This window comes from Eulemur rufifrons, chromosome 3 (genome assembly GCF_041146395.1).
Source record: "Eulemur rufifrons isolate Redbay chromosome 3, OSU_ERuf_1, whole genome shotgun sequence".
NCBI lineage: Eukaryota > Metazoa > Chordata > Mammalia > Primates > Lemuridae > Eulemur > Eulemur rufifrons.
This window is the reverse complement of record NC_090985.1, coordinates 81,759,463-81,783,005: the sequence shown is the minus strand read 5'-3', so window position 1 is coordinate 81,783,005 and position 23,543 is coordinate 81,759,463. Positions and strand designations below refer to the sequence as shown.

Below are 23,543 nucleotides of genomic sequence, written 5' to 3'. Positions count from 1 at the left end.
GTATATTCTTATCCCCAGTTTTGCATGAAAAGTTGAAACTCAAAGATGCTAAATGACTTCAATAGGCTACAAGCTAACAGAACTAGAACTAGTTTATTCCCAGGCAGGAGGCTCCCCCCCAGGAGGCCAGACTTCTCTGTCCATGTGTCCAGGTCATTGCTGATGCAATTAGATGGGCAAATTTATCATGACAGTTTTTCAGGTCGTTCATCTATTCAACAAACATATCTTGAGTACTTACCGTATGAAGGTGAGCACTGCTCCTGGGTCAGGAGACACAGAGAGGAACGAATTGGATTGATGGCCTCCTGAGTGTTGGTGAGCTTAAAGGGCTTTAAACCTACTATGTGTTATTGTGGGGAGGGGAGTCAGTGGACGTGTGGGGCACGTGGGTGGCAGGGAGATAAGACGTACTAGAGTGAAAGTTCCTTGAAAGCAGACCTGGCTTATTTGACGGTGTCACCAGAATACACAGCATGGGGCTCCAATCACAGTAAGATGGGTGAGGGAGTGAATAAGTGACTGACCGAAAGAGTCAAGTAGGTGAACAACGGGCCACAACACAGTGGATCTGAGTGGCAAACATCCAGTTATCCAGGCTGACGGCCTCGGTCTGTCCTTCCCACTAGCCAGAGTGTGCTTTCTTCATGGTAAAGTTGTTTTGTTTGCTTTTCATTTCCTGAATTTCCAGCACACACACATCAGATTGCGCTAGGGATGGATAGAGTTAAGAGAACTCTTACTTACGTGAGGAGGTTAGATTGTAACAGGAAAGCTTCCCCAACACAGTGACTTTTAAACAAATTTTGGCAAGGTGAGATGGAACTTGGGTGGTGTGTGCCAAAAATAGACAGTTGGATTTGATCAGGTCTAAGGAAGTCTTTGCTTTGAGTCAGGTATTACAAAGTCCCTTCTCATGAAGATATGCACATGTCATTGTGGAAACAGTGGAATGTATCTGGGGGTGGGGATTGGAACTGAGTCTGCTAGCCTGTGGAAGGAAAATAAACAGATACGAGAAGATGGGGAAAGGATGGTCCCATGGGTCCAAAGACCTCTGAAGTGAAAGGATTTTTGGACTTGCCACGTTCTTGATTAAGAAATGCCACAGTCCCCTCGGGGTTGAGGGTATAATATCTTATCAACAGTAATGCCATAGATTGTCATGAGTACCTGTCTCTGTCATGTGGACAGTGAGAATTAAAGATGATTTTCTCAGTGAGTGTTGAATGATAGATCATTCATTTGTTCGTGTAGTCAATGTATGACTTGTACATTTATCAGGTGCCTATATTATGGTGAGTTAGGCTATGGGAGACTCAAAGACAAGTTCACACATGATTGTGCCATTAATGACTTATCAGCTCCGTGTGCACTGTTAGGTTCTCCATCATCCTTGGCCCTAATGGTAGCAAGTAGCCTTCAGAAATTAAAAGGTACAAAGCAAACTCCCGGCAGCTACAGTAATAACCTGCAGCAGGATTTAAACACTAATCAGTTGGTCTGGACCACATTTGTAAAGTCACTAGGAATCGTGAAAACCTCTGTATGATAAGATAGGTTATTCATTAATCTATTTTTATTTTATGGTGCAGGAAATTCGTTGAAGCTGTCCAAAAAAAAAAAAAAAAAAAAAAAAATTACTATGAAGAATGTTTGCTGGGGAGAAGAATGCTAGGACTACTCCTTGGAGGGGTCACCCCAGGAAAGGGAGGAACCTGTCACACAGCCTTGTCGGTGTCTCACCATTGAGCTCTGACAAGTTGTACTGGAAAGGATGGTCAGAGTTCCAAAGTGCAATATTATATTTCCAATTAAAATGTAAAAATAAACCTTTTTCATAAAACACATTGGCCTGAGCACTGGGAAGTGACTACAAAGCCCAGTGCTGATGGAGAAAAGCTGAAAGCAGACACTGCAATTGATAAAGGAGATAAGTCAATCTGTGTCCTTTAAAGAATAATGAGTTCCATTTCTCATCAAAAAGATCTCCTTGTGCCGAAGAAACATACTTTCAATAAATCTACTTAATAGTTTCCCCTCTGATGATATATAACATTGCGCTTTGGAACCGAGCAATGCAGTGGGTCTCTGCCAGGGACTGCAGGCCACCCATCATTTGCATTAGTAATTCAACCCAAAGAAAACCCAGCCAGTTCCCAGGAAGTGCTGCTGTTCCGGAGAAAATATCTGAAGGTCTTCCTGGGCTCTTCAGGCAGGTAGAGAGGATGGGATTTTGAATCAATCATCTCTCACTAAACCTTAGATGCCATGCAAATTTCTTTCCCTCCCCCACTCCCACTACTCCATTGTGTTCAGGGATCTATCAGCTCGAGGGATGATGCTGTCAGACAGCTCAAGAGTTAAATGCTTTGGATACTTGGGTCATGAGAACTGATTAGCTTTGTTCCCTGAGCTCACTGCTCTCCCACAGGCCTGACAGCCTTGGTGTAGTTTGGAGTCTCTTGCAGGAGATAGTCTATGTTTATGGCACTGGGTAAACTGAAGATCCACATCAATGATCCTGCCTGAAGTGGTCCCTGCCCCATCTGAAGCCAGAGCCTCAGGTGGTGAAGGCTTGCAGAAGAAAGGGCCTGAGCGGATGACTTAGGGCCCTCTGTGCCTCTGTGCTCCACCCAGTTTACCTTGGTGAACCCCGACTTTGCAAATGTGCTATTCTTTTCACAAGCACCCAGCTTTATGCAACAAAACCTATTTCCTCCAAGGGCACCCAGCCCTCCCAGCGCTGACGGGCTTCCCACATGGGAACCATTAAAAACAACCCTAGAGTTATTTCCTTATGTTGCTGTTTGTTTATTGTCCGGTCGCGTGTGAGTCAGCCAGATCATGACTTGCGGTGGTTTTGCTTGTGAAATCTTACATAATTATATTCCTATTGTCATGTTGGGTGAGCAGTTAGACCATATAGTGTTTTCTCATTGCACAACGTTTGCAAATCAATAAGGAGAAAGCCTGAACAATGTGATGACGTTGGCCCTGGTCAGGGACTGCCCGAGTCACCCAGGAGGCGGCTCTGCAGTTTCGCAGATACGGCCTGTCCCCTGTCCACTCTCTAATCCTACTGCCGGGCAGGATGACTAGGCCGGGTGGTGGCCTTTTGCATGGGTTTCACTGAGGTGATACTTCAAAGAGCAGAGTGATAGAACAAAAGAACAACAATAACAACACTTCACACAGAAACCGACCAAATTTTTACTGCATTTGCTCCGCGCTGGATTCCAACATGCTGGTCCAGAGCGTGGCTGGCTATGAGCATCTCCAACAGGCTTTCCCTTCCTGCCACGTACGTTATTTACTTTGACCCTACTCACTGTCCCGAGGCCAGAGGCAGTTACTAAAAACACTCTTGATGCAAACCGTGAGTGGCTACAACACACGGATGGGGGTGGACGCGATTTCCACGACAGAGAGTGGGATCCAGGAAAATGACGTGTAGGGGCAAGACGCCGCCTTTGTTGCTAAGAGTATATGGAGCTCAAAACCCACAACTGCTTTGTTTTTTGTTCTGAAATTCCTGGAGTATACTGAAACTATTTGCTCCTAACATGAGTTCGTATTTTTAATCAAATATCTGACCTGATTTAAAACATGTTTGCATACATCTTTCTGTAGTGCACCTTAAAGTTATTCATACTGATATAGGATGAAGATTACAAATATCTGCATAAAAAGAGAAACCATGTGACTCTATATGAAGACAACAACCATCACATTCCACAGCACGTCATTGGTTAATTTTCGAATTGTCAAGCATTATTTGAAATGAGAGAGAGAGTATAAGTGAACACAAGTGCCACGACAAAACAATCATAACAACGGAACCAAACCCAGCTTCTCTATTAATCATTTGAAAATTTTAGCTCTGTTTCTAACACTTTTCTTTACTTGTTATTTTAAGCTCCAGTAGCAAGATCAGATTTCTGCCGCCTCTGGGCAAATGAATTATGATCTGATCTCGAGTTCCAAGGGAAATTCTCCAAGTTTTATTTTCCCCCAGTTGAATAAACAGGACCACGTATATTATCTCTTGTGTTAGAATAGTGTTGTCTTCACATAAGACTCAAATAATGGTATTAGTCATTCATTTCCCTGAACACAGACACCCTCATGCGTGCTGACAGGTTTATAAGGATGCGGTGGCAGCGGCGGGTTCTGGGAGCTGCTAGACGGGGTTTGATTTCTTGCAGTCCTGAGCCACGGAGCCCGGGGGCGCCTGGTTATCCTCCACTTTCTCCCTCAGATGCTTGGCTTGTCTGAAAGATTAATACATTAACAAGAGCTGAGGGTCTGGGGTTGCACATCTTCAGACATGTTTATTAGCAGATAGCACATAGGACTCAAAGGTCACCACAAAAGTGACATTTTAAAGTGAAACAACAATATTTATGTTCAGATAGTCTACTGATGAGATCATGTGGAAATGGTTTTGATTAAATTAGCTTATAAATGGTTGCCAGTCTATAGGCAACTTAAAATGCCATGTCTGTTTACCAAATGTTTTCTTCTCATGCTCTCACCTTTTTAATATTAATGACCAGATACTGTTTTTAAGTTTTTTTAAATTTTAATTAATTATTTATTTATTTTGGTACACTCATTTAACTGCGAGATCAGTATATCTGGTTTTTCCTTCCTGGATTATCTCTTTTTTTTTTTTTTTTTTTTAAATCTAATGACATTTCCTGTGTGTGTTCTGAGATCTCACCTGCTATTCTCACTGCTCTGAAAGAGTTTGAATTCTACTATGTAAATATAACTGCTTTCATTTTCTTTGGGGTAGATGGAGGTCTCTGGAGAGACCCAAAATTCAGTCTCTTAGATGAGACTTTTCTGTTCAAAATTCATTAAAAAAAGGTATGAGCTGGATTTCAGAAATAATTATTATAGGTCCCTTTTTGCCTCTGTAGCCCTTGGGAGCCACCCTGTTGCAGCAGCGTGAGCTGGTGCTTTGTATAATGATGTGAAAACCAAATGCAGCCAAGAGGAGGGGTGCCTCCTCTCAACTTCTTTTTCTTTTCTCTCTGTTTCACCCACAACTTAGCAGGAATGTGAGTGAAAACTTCTATCTCTGAAAATGGCTTCGCCACTCAATGCTCAACAGTATGAAGTGAAAAACAACTTTTATGAGTTTTGCAAGTTATCTACAGTCAACAAAACTCACCACAATCTTTTATAAGTTTTGCAAGTATCTATAGTCAATAAAACTCACATAAATACTTCCAACAAAGGCATTAAAATGCAGAAATCATGATCAATTAGTAGGTTAAAACTTTCACAGACATATAGGAGGATATGACTATATATGCTGTTTCTCATTTACTTGTATTTAATTCGTAATTGTATTATGAATAGTTTTGTAAGATGTAGATATTGTGTTGATTTTTTAACCTTATTATTATCTGTCTTATCTTTAATACAGTTACAAAATTACAAATGTAAGAATACTGACAGAGGATTTACTCACTTTTCAAGAGAACTTTTTTCAATATTCATTGCCCCATCGATTGGATCCAGTCCTTGTTCAGAAAATTGTTTCAAGGCACTTAAAGCTGCCTAAGAAAGAAAACAAACAAGGAGAACCATTCACTGACTTTACTGTAATGAACAGAAAATTGTAAAGAAAGCCGAGATGTAAAGCCTGCCGTTTTCATTCGTCTAAATAAATGCTTTTTTTTTTTTTTGCTTCGTTTAGCAAAATTACATCTGAAAGGCGTCATTATCATGAAGTAATGTATATACTGACCAGAACTATGGGGGCTTTATTTTTAGGGGGCGGGTAGAGAAAGGAATCTCCACAAGTTTCATGTCTTATCCTTTCTTCAAAATTTTGCAAAATCGTAATTTTTTCTGCACAGGTAAAAACACCTCGTACATATGCTTGAAATACTTGAATGATGACTTTGCATCATTTCCCACATTCCTGAAACTATACATTCTCTTCCTTCACATGTGAAGATGTCAGATTTTTCCACCTTGAGTACTCTTTCAAAGTTAGCATACAGGTATCGTTCAATTTCATAGACAGTTTGGTCCCAACTAAATCACAGCACGTTAGCAGAGGAATGGCAGCAGGTCCTCGTGCATACTGAGCGTATGGTATGATGGGATCGTGAGAGGAGAGGGAAAGAAAGAAAATTCAGGCTCCTCGGGGTGCTGGGGAGGCAGGCCTTGCTGGGGCAGAGCCTCCGGAGGTGTTGATAGGCACACTGTGCGTAGGAAGCTGGAGGGTGTTAACAGGCTGATGGAGCCCAGCCGGATAGCTGGGAGGCACCAAAAATGCCACGCTGATAAGATCTACATAACTTGTTGACACTCTTGTGCACGTTCCAAATTGTTATTTCTTTGAATAAGAATTCGGGTCTTTTCCCCCTCCCCCACACCCCTGCACTGCTAAGCTGGACTGGAAGGGCTTTGTTGAGTCTGAGACAGGTGTGAGCAGTCAGGGTTGTTTTAATCTTGGGGCATCCCGCTGGTTCACACTTGGGTCATCTGTATCTTCTCAGTTGCCTTTGAAAAAGAGCTAGCTCTTGCAGTTTCCCAAACTGTTATCTGCCAAGGGCCCCTTTTGGGTAGCTAAGTGCATGATTTCTTTATTCATGATATATTTTGGGGGTTTGATTTTTCAATTAGTAGACTTGTTAGATTTACAGAAAAATTGACCTGGTTGTAAACAGAGTTTCCATGTACACCTTCTTCCTCCCTTCCCCAAACACAGTTTCCCCAATTATTAACATCTTGCGTTGGTAATGTACATTTGTTACAACTGATGAGCAAATGCTGATGATGCCTTATCATTAACTCAAATACATGGTTTACATTAGGGGTCAATCTTGGTTTTGTCCATCCTGTGAGTTTTGACAAATGCATAATGACACGTACCCACCATTTTAGTATCACACAAAATAATTTCACTGTCCTTAAAATGCTCTGTGCTCCACCGAGTCATCCCTCTCCCCCACCGACCACTGGAGACCACTGATCTTTTTACTGTCTCCACAGTTTTGCCTTTTCCAGAACATCATATATTAGCTGGAATCACGCAGTTTGTTTGGCTTCTTTCACTTAGCAATGTGCATTTAAAGTTCCTCTATGTCTTTTTTGTGAATGAGTTTGATACTCACGTTTATTGCTGAATAGTATCCAACGTCATGGATGTACCACAATTTGTTTACCCATGCGCTTATTGAGGGACATCTTAATTGTTTCCAGTTTTTGGTGATTATGAATAAAGCTGCCATAAATATCTGTGTGCAGGATTTAGTGTCTAATAGTCATCATAATTTTTTCTTTCTTCTCTCTTGGTCTTTCTGGGGTTTCTTTTTGTTGTTGTTGTTGTTTGTTTTTTAAATCACAACTCCTGTATCCAACCGAAAGTCAAAACGTGTCCTTTCTTTTTCTTTAGACTACTCCTTCCTTTGGGGCTCTCCAGTGCAGATGTGCTCAGCTGAATGCCCACGCATGTCTGCAGACCTGGCCTGGGCACCTGTCCCAACATCTAGTATCCTCTGTTCTACTTTTTACTTCTATAAGATCAACTTGTTTTTAGCTTCCATATACAAGTGAGAACATGTGGTGTTTAACTTTCTGTTCCTGGCTTATTTCCTTTAACATAACGTCCCCCAGGTCCATCCATGTTGCCACAAATGACAGGATTTCATTCTGTTTAATGGCTGGATAGTATTCCATGGGGTACATACACCACATTTTATTTATTCATTCATCTGTTGTATAACCTGCTCTTTCCATTGCGCGTGAGCAGTTTTCCTCGTCGACAGAAACATTTCAGTAGCATCATTTTTCATGACTCCACGGTACCCTACTGCCTGTAAATGCCCTTCTACATCCCCAGTGTGGGACAGTTAGGCCAGTTCTAACTTGTAAGCTGTTATGAACACTGTGCCAAGCTTCCTACTTTGTGTTACATCTTTGTGCATCATCTCAATACTGTCCTTACAAAAGATTCCTAAAAATTTAATTTCTGGGCCAAAGACAATACTCATTTTTAAAGCTCTTAATATGAGCTTCCTGTCTGCCCTCAGAGAAGTTGTCTCAGCCCCAGCAGTGGGAGGAGGGTGTTTCTCTAGGTGCTTCTGGAATTACCTCTCAGAACCACTTTGTGGGTCATGCGAGCAAACCAGTTTGGTCATTTTATGGCCTCACCTATTTTTAATGTGTTCGTCCTGATTATTACTTTATTCACTTGACTTGGCTGTGTCTGAAGTTTTGCTGCTTTCAAAATTAAATTCATCCTCGAAAGATTCAGGTGTGGACAGTCCTCCTCTCCCTCCTCCAAAAAGGGAATTCACAGAGGAATTGGGCTCTCACTTAGATTTGATTCGGTGAACTCAGAAGGCCTTTCAAGTCCTGACTGCTTGGACGGCTGCGGTGAGAGCAGCCTGGTGGGTGTGTACATTCTCGCGGGCCTGTTACATCAGCCCGGGTTGTCCCACCTCACATGTGCGCGTGGGCTGCTGCCGGCCCAGCCCACTCACGTGTAGGCGCTGAAGACCAATCCACGCCAGATCTTCTTTCCAGATATCCCCAGCTTCGCGGGGTGAGCTAATCAACTTAGAGTTCTACTTTGTATATTCACTAATTTTGAACAAATGATTGGCTATTTTATTCTGATCCGTTAAAATGTGAATTACTGGCAGGAATGCTGATACTTACCAATTTCTTCCCAAATGGACTATTTAAAATTTTTAAATTTTATTATTTTTAGTATACATTGACAAAGTATAGTTGTGTATATTTGTGGGGTACAAAGTGATGGTATGATTTTTGAATACAATGTGGAATGATTAAAGCAAGCTAACTAACATATGCATCACCTCAAATATTTAACATTTTCTGTGATAAGAACATTTGAAATTTACTCTCACGGTGACATTGAAATGGGTGGTACTCAATCTTTAGCTATATTCACCACACTGTGCAATAAATCTCAAAAAATAAAATCAAACTTATTCCTTCTGGCTGAGATTTTGTAGCCTTGGACTATCATCTCCACATTCCCCCAGCCCTCAGCTTTTGTAACCACCGTCATACTCTCTGCTTCTAAGAGTTGAATTGTTTTAGATCTCATGTATGAGTGAGAGCATGCATTATTTGTGGTTCTGTGTTTGGCTTATTTCACTTAGCATAATGTTCTCCAATTCCATGGTATCAAAAATGACAAATTTCCTTCTTGTTTAAGGTTGAATAGTATTCCATTGTGTACAGACACCACATTTCTTTTTCCATTCATTTGTCCATAGACACTTCGGTTCATTCCATATCTGGCTATTGTGAATAGTGCTGCAATGAACATCGGAGTGCAGATATCTCTTCAATATACTGAGCTCCTTTCCTTTGAATAAATACCCACTAGCGGCATCACTGGATCCCAAATGGACTACTATAGAAGGCTACTGAGTGCCAGGAAATTAATGTGTGCAATGTGATATTGCTGAATGAGACTCCTGAGAGCTCCAGCGATTCTTGGTCCTGTTTTATTCCCAACAAGGCCAAAACAACAACTGAAAACAAATTTTTCGGAAAACTAAAAAAACAAATCATGTATTGGCTAATTGTAGCCTGTTTTCACTAGCTGCCTTGGGAACACTTGGTTCTCAGTGTGTCCTGAATACCAGAAACCAAGTGACCCACTTCACCCAGTCCCAGACCCAGGGCACCTGGCCTCTTCCATCCAAAGAGAGTTGCTCATATGAGAAGGTCAGGTCTTGGTGAGCAGGTTCAGTGTTATAGCTCTTGCAAAATCTCCTGAATGATTTTATCAACATGCCAGGCAGGTCCCCTGTGCACTGTCAAAATGATTGTCAGCACACAAAGAATGTCCTACAGGCTGGAATGGCGGTGTGCTCTTTCACTGAATGCCATGAACGGATGTTCAGAATTCTTGCGTGGCTGCTTCCCTCCGAAGGTATGCTTAAAGGTTTCCAAATAACATTCCCTTATCTAGCTGATGAGATAATTCAACCCACATCTTATTGATAACCCTGAACACAATAGCTTATGAAAGGATTTCTTTCTAATTTATAAAAGGCAATGAAGACGATTTATCTTAACCTCTGCAAACAGTCACGGCTCCCATTTGATGAGCAGCACTCCACCATGGTCATGGGACCTTTACCTGCATGGCCTCAGGTGTGTTATCACAGCCCTGCAAGGTAGCACCTACCCATAAGGAAACAGAGGCCCAGGGAGTTCAGTAACCTACGAGAGGTCACACAGCTAATGAAGTGGCAGAACAGAGATCTGAACCCAGCTGACATTCTTGGTCACATCTCTATTTCCTTCAAACTTAAAACCGCTCACATTCTGCCTAACCCAATTTCAGCATAGCTTCTTTCAATATCATTATTTTACTCGGTCTATTAATTATTTCCCATAATAATTACTCTACATAAGCTCATAAAGTTATCTTCATTTCCTAGAAAAGGGATTGATTATCTTGTGGGGACCACACAGCTTCCTGTCTGCAGCCCTCTCTCAGCCCTGGATTGACTTCCAAGGTTTCACTCGGCACCTCTGTAACACCTACAATGTTGGCTAAAACTGAATGACTAGAGTAATTACTCTGACACTTAGAATTACCTGATGACCACAGATGAGATGACTGGATTCCCCATTTCTTAGCATTCTAAGGGTTATGGGTCTCGCTTCCTTTCCTTGCCTATCTTCACCATTTTTCTGAAAAGACTTTTTCATTTCTTACCTTTTGTGGTTTCTAGTAGGAGGAAGAAACAAGCTCCAGAGTTTTGCTGGGCTTGTGGGATGTAGCATACTGCAATGAGAAGCAGTGTTGGGATTGCAAAGATGAAGTGGACAGAGAATGAAGATGAAGGCTTTTTTTTTTTTTGGAGACAGGGTCTCTCTCTCCCTCTGTTACCCAGGCTGGAGTGCAGTGGCACAATCATAGCTCACTGCAGCCTTGAACTCCTGGACTCAAGTGATCCTCCTATCCCCATCTCTCGAATAGCAAGGGAGAGGGTCTTGCTATGTTACCCAGGCTGATCTCAAACTTGTGGCCTCAAACAATCTTTCTGCCTCTGTCTCTCAAAGCGCTGGGATTACAGGTGTGAGCCACTGGGCCTGGTCGAGGACAAGGTTTCCAACTAGGATGTATGGATGGCGACCCGCTCAGTATGCTCAGGAGAGCAGAGTGGGCAGGGCCCACTGGCCAGGTGCCCCCCACAGGGCACTGACAAAGCACCCACCCTTGGTGCAGCTGCCTTTCCCAATGTCGTGGGTGGCTTAGCAGAGGAATGGGGGGGGGTCTCTTCCTCCCGCAATTCATCACTCCCTGTTTTCCCAGAAAGGACACTTTACAGATTAAAGAATTCCATGGAAGGAGATGGGTTTGCTTCTCTTTCTACAGCAAAATATCCGTAACAGGATTATACACAATGCCCGAAACACCCACATTGCATTTAGCAAGACCCAATTATATACTGAAGTCAACAAGCGAATGAGCCTTTGCTATCAGATCAATTATTTCAAAGCACAACATATAACACAGTGGCTTTGCGAACAAATACTAAAATTTAACAGTCCACAAAAATGTTTTACTATACACGTCCAAACCTGCCCAGAAAATGGTAAAATCAACAAAATCCTGATGTTTAAACCACATCAGCTAAATAAATTGTTAACTTGCTAGAAGCCAGTTGCCTTAAAAAATTCAAAGTATATTATAAATATGCTATGCAGTATTAAAAGACACTTTGGAGTGAAGGAAAAATCAAATAACCTTCATCTGGGAAGATATACTTGAAGCCTGATTAAAAAGCAAGTTCTAAACTTTCTATTTACTAAGCGAGTAAATAGATAACAAGATGTTCAGATCCTACTCTCTCTCTGCAGTTCACCCTTTCAGCATGGACAATTTGCTTTGTGATAAATATAAACTAATCCTGGAGAGTCGTGGGAAGGAGGCAAATCCAAGTTCCTTAATGAGGAACATCCTGAGTGATGCTTAAAACCCAAGTTGTGTAACTTCCCACACACTGTGGATTAGAGAATTTCAAAGATACACTAACATAAGTACCCAGAACCCTCCATAAGTCTTTGGCCATAAACAAATGGACAACTAAATGATTTCATTTCCAACGTCAGAAAATGTTTTCCTAGCAAATCAAAACAAACACACTCAGCATCCATTTGTATGTTATTGCAGCCTACCAACTGGACTCTTAAACCTCAGCTTTATGACAATTAGCATGTTCTGAGATTTTAAAAAAGAAAAGGTGCAGCCAAGGCAATAAATGTAGCTTCATTTGAAGCAGAAAAATTAAAGAAAGTATTCCTGTCTTTTCAGCTCAACACTGATACCCATTTTCGTGTGTGTGTGTGTGTGTGTGTCCTTTAGAGGAAGCATCTACACAGATACACAGAAATATTTTTGTCCCCCAAAGATTTTACAACTGTTTTGTGAGTAAAGCCCCACAGGTTCTAGAACAGATGTCGCTACCATTTCATGTGTGGCTTGTTTTGTGCGTAGTTATAGCAATGCCAGAAACATGATGCCAATAGGATACTTTTCATGCCTAGTTGTTGGTCTTGGTTTGTGTGTGTGTGTGTGTGTGTGTGTGTGTGTGTGTCCATAGACTGTAGGTGAGTCTTTCCAGTTATTTCTGCAACATCTAACTTCCCTCTTGTCAATTAGCAATTTGTAAATAGTGTGGAAACCAGTGCCCATTCTCCTGCTTCCTTCTGCAGAGATTAAACAATTTATAACAACAACGTAGCAGCATTAAGCCACTCTCTGGGAGCCAACAGCAGTCTTCATTAGCAAAATGTGGATTTTCACTCACCCCCTCATGGCATGCAGTTCTTTGTGGAATCTTTGAACACAATGCCCAATGGATCCTTTTATTTCCTTTTTATTCCATCTCACACTTTCTCTACTGACTTTATAGCCTCATTCCCAGAAATAAACAGGCTGTTCCCATTAAAGTCAATGGTAACCATACATGTCTGAATATAGCCTTCATTTTTCAAGTGTTCAAGGTTTGTTTTGTTTTGCATTTTTTCCCTATAGGGCTTGCTCGTGTTGGACTCTTCCTGGGAGCAGCTCTACCTGCTAGAATTACCTCAGAATGCACACAGCAGCCACATAGGCACGGACTTAAATCAGTCTCCTTTCATAAGGAAATGACAGGCTTGGAATGCAACACGCTCACCTGCATTTCAGGATTCTCCTAATTTCTCATCCTAACACTCTCTGATACTGACTCTATATGAAATCCTTTAAATAACTGAAACACAAGAAGTTTCTTCAATAAGCTTGAGGGTCTATTGCCCGAAGAATGTGAATTTTAATGTTTTTAAGTTATCCTTTTCTTGCTTTGAAAGGTCTATAATTAAATGCTACGTCTCTCTATATAAAATAAGAGAACTCAAAAAGAGACCCGTATTTCTAAACTTTCTCGCATTACCATAGGCTCTTATTACATTTCAGATGAGTCAATGATACAACTTGTTTTAAAAGACGAAAAAAGGATTATACCGAGCTTCAATTAACCCACCTGCGGGCCTGCTTTCTAATAATTTCATTATAGCCTTCATTATAGCCTCACGCTTCCACAACCCTATTAGTCCAGGTAATTTCCATGAAATTGGCACTTTATGAAATGGCCTACCCTTGGAACAAAGGACTGCCGCCCTGCTCACGTGATAGCTACTCATTGCGAAAAAGCTATGGGGGTAGGTGGTCAGAGAGACACGCAGATTTCAGACAGCTGCCTAAAGCAAAGAACAGGTATTTTGACTCTAGAATTTGGGGAATTAATACAAAATTGAGCACTGAAACTACAGATTTAGCCACGGCCTTTATCTCTGCGATCAGGCTCACAGTGATGGCTAATCCATGTAGCTGCTGGCCTTGGCGACAATATAGAGCTGAATTTAAAGCAGGATTGACTGTGCTGAGGAAGGTCGACAGTGGTTAGAACAAACTTGGGCAGCAGCATCCTCACCACCATGTCTTCCTCTAATCGTACTTTCTGTTTTCCCAACATTATTCCTTTTCAAATTGCTGTTTCATCCTTTATTTCATTATTTTTGATTCAACACCAAGGTCCTTTTGTCATGGGGTTTACCGGGACAGGGTGTCAGGCACATCAGCGTGTGGCCCGTGTGGCAGGCGGAACGATGGCCCCTCTCGATGGCCACGTCCTAATCCTCAGAATCTGTGATCATGCTGCCTCGCGTGGCAACAGGGATCTTGTACATGAGATTAAAAACGAACGCTGAGATGGGAGTGGATCCAGGCGGGTCCACTCTGATCACACAAGTCCGTAAAATCAGAGACCCTTTCCTGGCTCTGCTCAGACAGAAAGATGTGACAAGGGAGGATGGTCAAAGAGATGCAATGTTGTTGGTTTTGAAGCTGGAGGAAGGGGACTGCAAGTCAAGGAATGCGGGTGGCCTCTGGAAGCTGAAAGAGGGAAGGAGACAGAGTCCCCTAGAGCCTCCAAAAAGGAACTGCTGACAACTTGATTTTAGCCCAGTGAGACCCTGTCTGATTTCTGGCCTACGGAACTCTAAGACAGTACATTTGTGTTGCTTTAAGCCATTAGGTCTGTGGTAGTTTGTTAAGGCAGCCAGAGAGATACACTTTGCCCGCCATCTGGACAAGGAAGGGAAAGTGCTTGGCATTGGGAGTCTGGAGATGCACCAACATTTAGGAAACCTCCAGCACGGACCTTCCTCCCTGGGCAGGCCGGCCTGCCTCACCGTCTGCGGGAGACGCCCAGGCTTCCCTACCTCCACACCTGCGCTCCTGCAGCAGTTTCTGCTCCTCAAGGTGGTTCCCTAACTCCCAGCCTGTCTCCCACCCCGGGTTCCTAACAGCTCTCGCCACTTGCCTCACTGAACTGCGAGTCGTCTTCTATGTGTTCACATCTTTCTCCTGGGCAGCTGTCAGCCCTGGGCTGGTGGGGCCATGGCCCTCTTTGAAATCACAACGGTGTGTTTATAGAACATCCTTAAGGAATATCCTTTGATTGATTATCCATCCACTGCTATCTGAAGCTCCCCAAACAGGCAGGTGCTTGTGGACACATTTCTGGTCTCTGTTTTCTCTCCATTCTCAGAGCCAGTGTCTTGCCCTCATTTGCTTTCTCCACGGCACAGGGTCCTCCAAAGTTTCTCTCCTCTAACACACCTCCGGCCACCATGCGTGAGCTCTGCAGCCAAATGCCACGGGATAAACAATCCTGGGGAAGTAGGGTAGGGCTGTATCTGTCCATCTGAGAGAAGGTTCTCCTGCACCATGATTTACCTCCAAGGAGGACAGATAATAGCTACTGTCTTTCTGAGATGTCAGTCATTTAGGCTTCTATCATCTCTGAGGTCCGCAATGCTCTGCCCTCCCCAGGCCAGTCTGAAGTCTGCAAAGGAGGTGCCTGGAAACCCTGCCCAGGAGGGCCCCACATTTGGGGCTTTTCTCAGGAGCTTAACCATCGCACACCCTGAAACAGAGGGCCAGAGGGGAGCCCCTGCTGCCTGAGAGGAGCCTGGCTCTGCAGCCATTGCAGCTGGATTCTGCTCAGACCCCCACTGCTCGGAAGGTCCATTTGGGATTTCTTGGTCCTTGGTGTTCTACTCCAAAAAGAGCGTGAAGCATTCCTGCTGAACATGGCCACACACTGCTCTGTCGATGTGGGAATTCTGTTTGGGTTTGGGTTATGTCACTGAGAAAACCTTACACTACATTTATTTCATAATTTTTGCTGCACTTAGTATATTCCTAGATTACATGTGGGGGCTTGGGGAGGAGTAGTGCTCAAACCAGATAATATTTAAAGTTCTGTTGAATTCTGAATATTTGGTTTATTGAAATAGAGGTCCCAGCATAAAAGATGGTAAAGGCAGGTGACTTGTCGATTCTCTCAGTGGCAGGGGCACGCGGCGAGCCCGAGGTTGTTCCCAGCGGCCGTCCAAGTGGTGGGGTACAGCAGAGAGGGAGCCAGAAGGGACCCTCACTTCCACCCCAAATATGTCTTCTTAACCCGTTCACCTGGATTTACACATGTATATTTGTGTATTTATTTCATTAACTCTTAAAAATAAAAGTTCTAAACAGTCACGAAAGTACAAAAAATAATATACTGAAGCCCCCATCACCCAGATGAAGAAGTATCAGTATTTTGGCAATCTTGTTTCATGCATCTTACTCCAGGGTTTTTCTGTAGCAGCAGACAGATACATGCCATTATCACCCCTAACAACAGCACCAATAAATCCTTTGTATCATCGAAATACCCATGTTAAAATGCCTTGATAGTCACAAAGATGTCTTTTAAAGTTGGTGTTTGAATCTGTATCCCAACAGCTCACGTAGTGTATCTGATTGATGGGCTTTTAAGACCGAGGAATCCTGTGGCGGGTGGAATTATGGCCCCCAAAGATGTCCATGTCCTAATCCACGGTACCTGTGACTATGGTACTTTATATGGCAAAAGGGACTTTGCAGACGGGATTAAGCTGAGGACCTTGAGATGTGACGATTGGCCTGGACATCTAGGTGGGCCTGCAGCTTACGAGGAGAGACCCCTTCCCAGCTGGGGTCAGACAGAGCTGCAATGACGGAACGAGGGTCAGAGGATGTGTCTTTACTGGCTCTGAATATGGAGGAAGGTGGTGAGCCAGGGAAGGCGGTGGCTTCTAGAAGCTGGAAAAGGCAAAGGAACAGATTCTTCCCTGAAGCGTCCAGAAGGAGCACGTCCCTGCTGACACCCTGAGTTTAGCCTAGTGAGCCCGTGTGGGACGTCTGACCTACAGAACTGCCAGATAACATATTTGTGTTGTTTTAAGCCACCGTACTTGTGGCACTTTGTTACCCCAGACACAGAAAATGAATACAAATCCTTTAAAGGGGGACGGAAAGTCACACTGAGGTGAAAATGTCGGATGCCAGATTCTGTCCTGGGACCAGGAGGGTGTTGGGCCAGGGAGGGGTGAGGGCGGCCTGCCTGCCAGGCCTGGGGAGAGGGGCTGGGGCCTGAGAAGGGGCTCCGGGGAGGCCTCCCTGATGGGTCCCCCTAGATAACCCCACTCCCCCCGACCCCAGCAAGTCACATAGGCTTGTTTATTCCCCTCAGAGCACTTGTCACAATCTGTCACTATTTCCTTGAGGGAGGGGCCCGGTCTGTCTGACTCACTGCTGGGTACGGTCATGCACTCGGCAGATATTTATTGACAAGCCGGCACCACGCTAGGCACTCGGAAAACTAAGACCAACATACACAGTCGCTGCCTTTGCACAGCGTGCCTTCCGGCAGGGAGAAAGGCACGCGGGTGACAGCTGTAGAACAAGATGACTGTGTAAAGAAAGACTATACAACAGTGTCACCAAAAAGGGGTGCTCAGGTCTCCCTGGAGAAAACGGAGGTGTCGTGGGGAGGCAGCGCTTGGGTGAGACTCGGGCGAGGGAAGGGTGTTCTCGGGAGGGCGCTGCAGGGCACAGCCCTGCAGAGGGGTGGGGGCCGGGAGGCGAGGGGGACTTGGGCAAGTTCAAAGCTGTTGCGTAGGAAAGGGCAGTGCCTTATTCTGGGGAAGACTGGGCCAAGGCCAAGGGGTGGAAGCCGCAGGCAAAAGGATTTGGGCTCAAAACAGGAAGGCACCTTGTGTCCAGCGAGGGCACAGTGGACCCTGTGGTAAGACTGGGTGACGCCCGCTGCCTGGAGCCCTCTGTCGGGTGCTCTTGACTTTCAGGCTCTCTGGTGTTCAGAGGTAGGCCTGCTTCCAGGGACAAGGCCACACGGGTAAAGGGCACCAGCCCATGTGCAATGTGAGAAGGGTTATTGGAGACACGACATTAAAACTACCTAACATGCTATGAGCACGGTTGGCAGGTGACAGCTGCGTTCCCACGGTTAGGGGGAAATGTTTGGATCTGAGCTTTACCACTGGCCACGTGATAAAGTGTCGATGCCTTGCTGCTCCGTTTGGAAGACTGAATCAGCAAAACCATCCTATCACAGGGACTAACTGATGAGTGTTCGTAGACTTCCCGGAGGGTTCTGCCGTATACAATGTTGTGCTGGCAAATGTTTATCACCTGACTCTCTGGGGGGAAAAAAATCCCCAGGTGGAGCACCTGTTGATACCTGGCCAAGTTCAAGCTTGTAAGGTAACCTTCATGAACACACAGCTGGGAAGATGTGTACACAGTCGGCCACTGGGAGCTGGCAGGAAGTGCCCTCGCACACCACTGCACGCCAGTGCCAAGCACTATCTCCGGCTCCCTGAATCCCACTTGGAGACCGGACAGCAAAGTGGTTAAGGGCCCAGCATTTGCAGCTGAACAAACCTGGGCTCTGCCTCTTACTAGTCATATGACCGTGGGCAAGTACAAATCTCAGTAATGAAGTAATACAGCATCTCGTGCTGATGAAGCACATGCTCTGTTCTAAGGACTTTCCATTTCCTAACTTGTTTAATCTTCACAGTAACCACAAGCAGGCTCGACTCTCATCAGCAGTGGAAGATGAGGATACAGAGACTGAGGAAGTAATTTGTGGGAGGCCACATGGCTTGTTCCTGGTAGATTGGGAATTTAGACCTAGACAGCCTGGGTCTGGAGCCACATTCTGAACTACTGGATTGCACCATCTCCCGACCCAGTGAGACGATGCATCGTCTGGGCATGAGCCACACCAAGTCATGGAGCCCTGCAGGAGCAACGGTCTGGGGTGCAGGATCTGAGAATAAGGGAATCGGCTGCTTCAAATTCTTCCCTGAGGTCGCAAGGCTAGATTTACTTGGCCTTCTGGGATCCCCTGCCCTCTTGCTTTTCCTCCTACTTCAGCTCTTCTCAGTCTTCTGTGCTGCTGGCTTCTCCTTCTTCCTGACTTTTAAAGTCCATCCTTGGGCCTCTTATCTTCTCTCTCAATATTCCCCCTCTAGATCATTTCATCGAGGCTGATGGCTTAAATTCCTTATAAATACCGATGGCCCCAAATTCCTATCTTTAGCCTCACCTCCTGCCCCAGAGCTCACATACCCAACTGCCTAGTGGATTTCTCTACTTAGATGTCTAATAAATATCTCAAACGTGCTCTAAACTGCACGCAGGATTCCATCCCCAAATCCATCCTCCCCAAGAAACTGCACCCCCATTCCACCAGTTGCTCAGGTAAAAACCCTGGGAACTAGCCTCACTTGCTTCCTTTCCCTCTCTCCTCCCATTTCTTTGAAATGTGTCCAGACCCTACTTCTCACCACCTGCTCTGCTACTGCTCTAGCCCAAGCCACTGTCTTCTCTCAGGGACACTCGGGCTGGACCTTCCTAACTTGTCTCCCTTGTCCACCCCCACCCACCCAAAGCCTCTCCTTTCCATATATCAAGGGTGATATTTTTGAAATGGAAATGAGAAACCCTGCTCAGAACCCTTCAGGGGGTTCTCAGTTCTCTTAGAACAACCCCCAACTCCTGACTACCCTATGTGACCCACAGCCGCAGGCTCAGGGCTGCCACGCTCCCCAGCCCACGGGCTCCAGCGCACCAGCCTCTGGCCTCTCCTTAGAACTCCCCGAGTCCACGCCTGTCTCCAGGGCTTTCCTGTGCTTTCCCTTAGACCAGAGACGCCCTTCTCCCGGTCTTCACATGGCTTGCTCCCCCATTTCACCCAGCTCTCTGTTCTAGTGTCGCCCCCTGGGGACCCCTCCTTGGGTCAGAAGGGGGCGGCACACCACCCCGCTTCTATCCTGACGTTCTCGCATCGCCTCGCTCTGCCTGCTTTCAGTAAACTTTTATTAAATTGTATTGCCCCCTAAAATTTTATTATACATTTACCCACTTACTTGTTTATTGTCTGTGTCTCCCATTAGAATGTAAGTTCCAGGAGGGCAGAAATTTATCTGTTTCACTCATTGCTGAATACTCAGCTTCTAGAATACTAGACCCTCAATAAACACTTACGGGTTCCATGTTCAAGAATATCTAATACCTCAAAGCCACCTCTTTTATATAGTTTGATTAATTCTCAGAAGTTCCCTATAGAAATTAGGGAGGAAATTATTTCCCCCATTTCTTGAAACCCGGAAGTAACAATTCATTTGATGTGTGAAGACTGATTATTCATCTGGAGTAAGTAGCTACTAAATGTCGGTCTTTCAAAGGAAATAAGTTAAGTGTCACAATAGGTCTCCAATGTGGGTGTTCTCATGTATTGTAAATTTATTGTATGCCAGTTATATTATTTCAACATTGGAAAAAAGCTTTATTGGCATTAACTTTAATTTTTTTCTAGAAAATCTTTATTTTTTTAAACTAACACAAACGTAAAGTCGCTGTAAATTTCAAGAAATAAACTATATCCTCTTTTCCTAGTTACAACTAAAAGAAAAGCACATCACTAATAATACCACATTTGGTCTGGTAATTTTTAGAAACTCCATTAAGCATAATGCTTAAAGTCTATACTTAAATAACTAGTTCAAAGGAAAAGCTAGTATCCCAATTTCTGCAAAACATCTTCATCTGAGACAGTACAATCATACAAAGAGATTTACTCTGTGTTTGAATAATACGGTCACAAATGGTCCCCTTCACCTACCTCTACCCCCAAATGAGAAGAAATTTAGTATACTTTTGGGGATATGAGTTAGGTCTGCCAAATACTTCTGCAAAAAATTCTCCTAAATTGTTTCTAGAAACTGCTAGTACTCTAAGAGGGTTGACACATTCTAATATATCCAAACATAGTTTTTTTCTAATTGCTTGGCTGCAAATGAAAATGTCAGGTTAAGAGTATAAGAATTTATTCCACGATCAGTGACGGAATCCTAATCCATCTTAAGCTGCACGCATGACAACTGGCCCTTCCTAACTTGTATTAAGAGACAGAGAATTTTTTTTTTTTTTTGCCTGAGGGTACATTCCCTTTCAAAGCAGAATATTTTTCTTTCTTTGCTTTGTAAAGATGTCATGCTAAACTCCACTCTTGATGGTTAATATTTTAAGGGGGCAAGACAGAAGAAGGAATCTGTGATAGATTTATAAATTTGGGGCAAAATATAGCACAAGGCATTCCAATATGCAATTTCAAATCAAAACCTTAACTTGAGCAAGGGACATTATATCAACCAACAGCATTCTTTAGAAATGCCTGACATTCAATTGGATAGAGTTATATATTGAAATAGATTGTAGGCATATTGCGAATGTTTTTCCTCTAGCATCTGGTAGTATCAAAGCCCAGGAGGAAAAGAAGGTAACCATGCCAGAATTTAAAAGCTGCCTCTTTGGATAAATATGTGGAAAGGATATGAATTAAGTTATCAAAAGGCTAGAAGAATTTGCTGAAAGTGGGAGGAGGGGTGGTGGTTTCTAAAAGCAATAAGCTATTTGGAATTTGGCAGCATGCAACTTAGTGCTTTGTGTAGCTACTAGTATTAGCCAAATAAGGATAAAATGAGATTTTAAAGGAGGAAAATTAACGAATGAGTACAGGCATAAAAAGCAACAAGGCAATATCCTGATTTATAAAAGTAAGTAGTACTTATAGTATCTGAAACGCAATATGGGATGAGCCCCATGGGAAATCAGTCATCTTCTCTACGAAGTCTTTTTGTATTTGAAAAAGAGTCCTGACTTGTGACTTCTGTGCCCTGGATACTAGCCAAGGTAAGCTCACTGCTAAACAAACACCCCAGAATCTCAATGTTCATGGAAAGCCCAACTGGGTGTTCCTGGGCAGTAGACTCTGGTCAATCAGGGACCCAGACCCCTTCCATCTTGTGACTCTGCCCTCCCCTAAGCTAGCATTATGGTCCTTGCCATTCAGCCAATGGAACAGTAAATAAAGTGGAAGATAGTGCATCAGAGGATAATATGAAGACTGAAAGCCCTAATATTCCACCGGCCAAAACCTGGTTACACAGCCATGCCTAACTCCATCGGGCGTTGGGTAGTCTAGTTGTGAGCTGAGAATTCCGAGGAAGCAGGTGAGAATAATTAGTCTCTACTGCAAGTAGTACCATGGCCTTGTATTCACTTGCAGAAGAATCTCTGTGTCTGCCTCCTCACACTAAATTGTAAGTTCCTAAAATAGGGCAGAGGTGGGTCTTGTTTGTCTTGGTGTCTGTAGCACTAACAGATGTGGCTGCCTAGCTCACAAAGCCCAGCAGGGTGACCTGGAGATGTTAAGACTGGTGTTCTGTGCTCTACTAATACAAAGAAATGCCTGGATTTTTTTCCCTTCCTCAAGATGGCATCTCTACAAAGACATTTTCAGAAGACGCAGAGACCACATGCTAATAGTGGGTAAGGGGCACCTGCTTTGTTAATTCTCATTGCATCTCCAAGCTAGGAGAAGCCTTCAGAGGAGGAAGTGCTCATAGCCTTCACCTGTAGGAGGAGCTCCTAGAGGGAGAGGCTGGGTTCCTGGAAGACAAAGGACAGGGTGGGGGGTTTCTAGTGACCTCCAACCTTAAGAATAAAAAGAGAACCAAAATTGAACCAGACTTCCTTATTAACCAAGAAAGTAGTCAGAAGTTATAGGTGAGTGAGCAGGAATATAGTACTTTAGAGCAATCTGGAACCTTATTCGGACTCCATTTTGTTTCACTTAAAACAGGGACAGCCCTTGAGTGACCATTCAGGGACAAGAAAAAAGAGTTTCTGCAGACTGTGCACCCACTTTGCAGTGGGCTGGTGTAAGATGAATCCAGCAGTCTCTTATTCATCCTTTGAACCAAATTACTAAACAAAACAAAAACCAAAATTGCAAAACAAAAAGAAAGCCTGCACACACACAAAACAAAATTTTCAGACTCATTTGTTTTTTTAAAAACAAAATTGCCATAGAAGAAAAATTGATAAATTGGATCTCATCAAGATTACAAGCTTTCGCTCCGTGAAAGACCCTGTAAGAGGATGAACGTACAAGCTGCGACACAGAGATATTTGTAGGCCACGTATCTGCCAGAGGGCCGGTATCTAGAATGGGTAAAGAACTCTCAAAACTCAACAGTAGAAAACAAACAACCCAATTCAAAAATGGGCAAAGGACATGGCGAGACATTTCACTGCAGAGGATTTCCCTCAGGCACTAGGCACAGGAAACGACGCACGACACGACTCACCACGGACATCACGCTGCACAGCTATTCGGACAGCCGGAATAAAAGCAGCAACAACACCAAATGCCAGCGAAGATTCCGAGAAACTGGATCTCTCATAGTTACTGATGGAAATGTAAACTGGTTCAGGCACTCTGGAAAAACAGTTTGGCAGTTTCATAAAAAACGAAACACACACTTTCCGTACAACCTGCCTATCACACTGCTGGGTGCTTATTCCAGAGAAATGAACATGTATGTCCATGTAAAAACCTGTTCAGAGCAGCTTTATCTGTAATAGTAAAAAAAAAAAACTGGAAACAAGCAATAGCTCCCACAATAGGTGCATGGTTAAACAAACCGCGGTGCATCCACACCGTGGAATACTACTCAGCAATAAACAGGAACAAGCTATTGCCGCACACAGCGATCTAGATGGACTTCAGGGG

General features: G+C 43.7%; 1 protein-coding gene across 6 annotated transcripts in view; it reads right to left on the bottom strand.

Moving 5' to 3' along the window:
- Positions 1-3,188: 3,188 nt before the first annotated feature.
- STAU2 (staufen double-stranded RNA binding protein 2) overlaps positions 3,189-23,543 on the bottom strand; it is a 291,848-nt gene continuing 271,493 nt past the window's right edge. For all 6 annotated transcript variants that reach the window (XM_069465515.1, XM_069465517.1, XM_069465522.1 and 3 more), the window contains 2 exons: positions 5,486-5,574; positions 3,189-4,274 (listed from right to left, as the gene is read on the bottom strand). In XM_069465515.1, the coding sequence (XP_069321616.1) occupies positions 4,184-4,274; positions 5,486-5,574 (180 nt within the window). In that variant the 3' untranslated portion in view covers positions 3,189-4,183. The remainder of the gene's footprint in view (positions 4,275-5,485; positions 5,575-23,543) is intronic.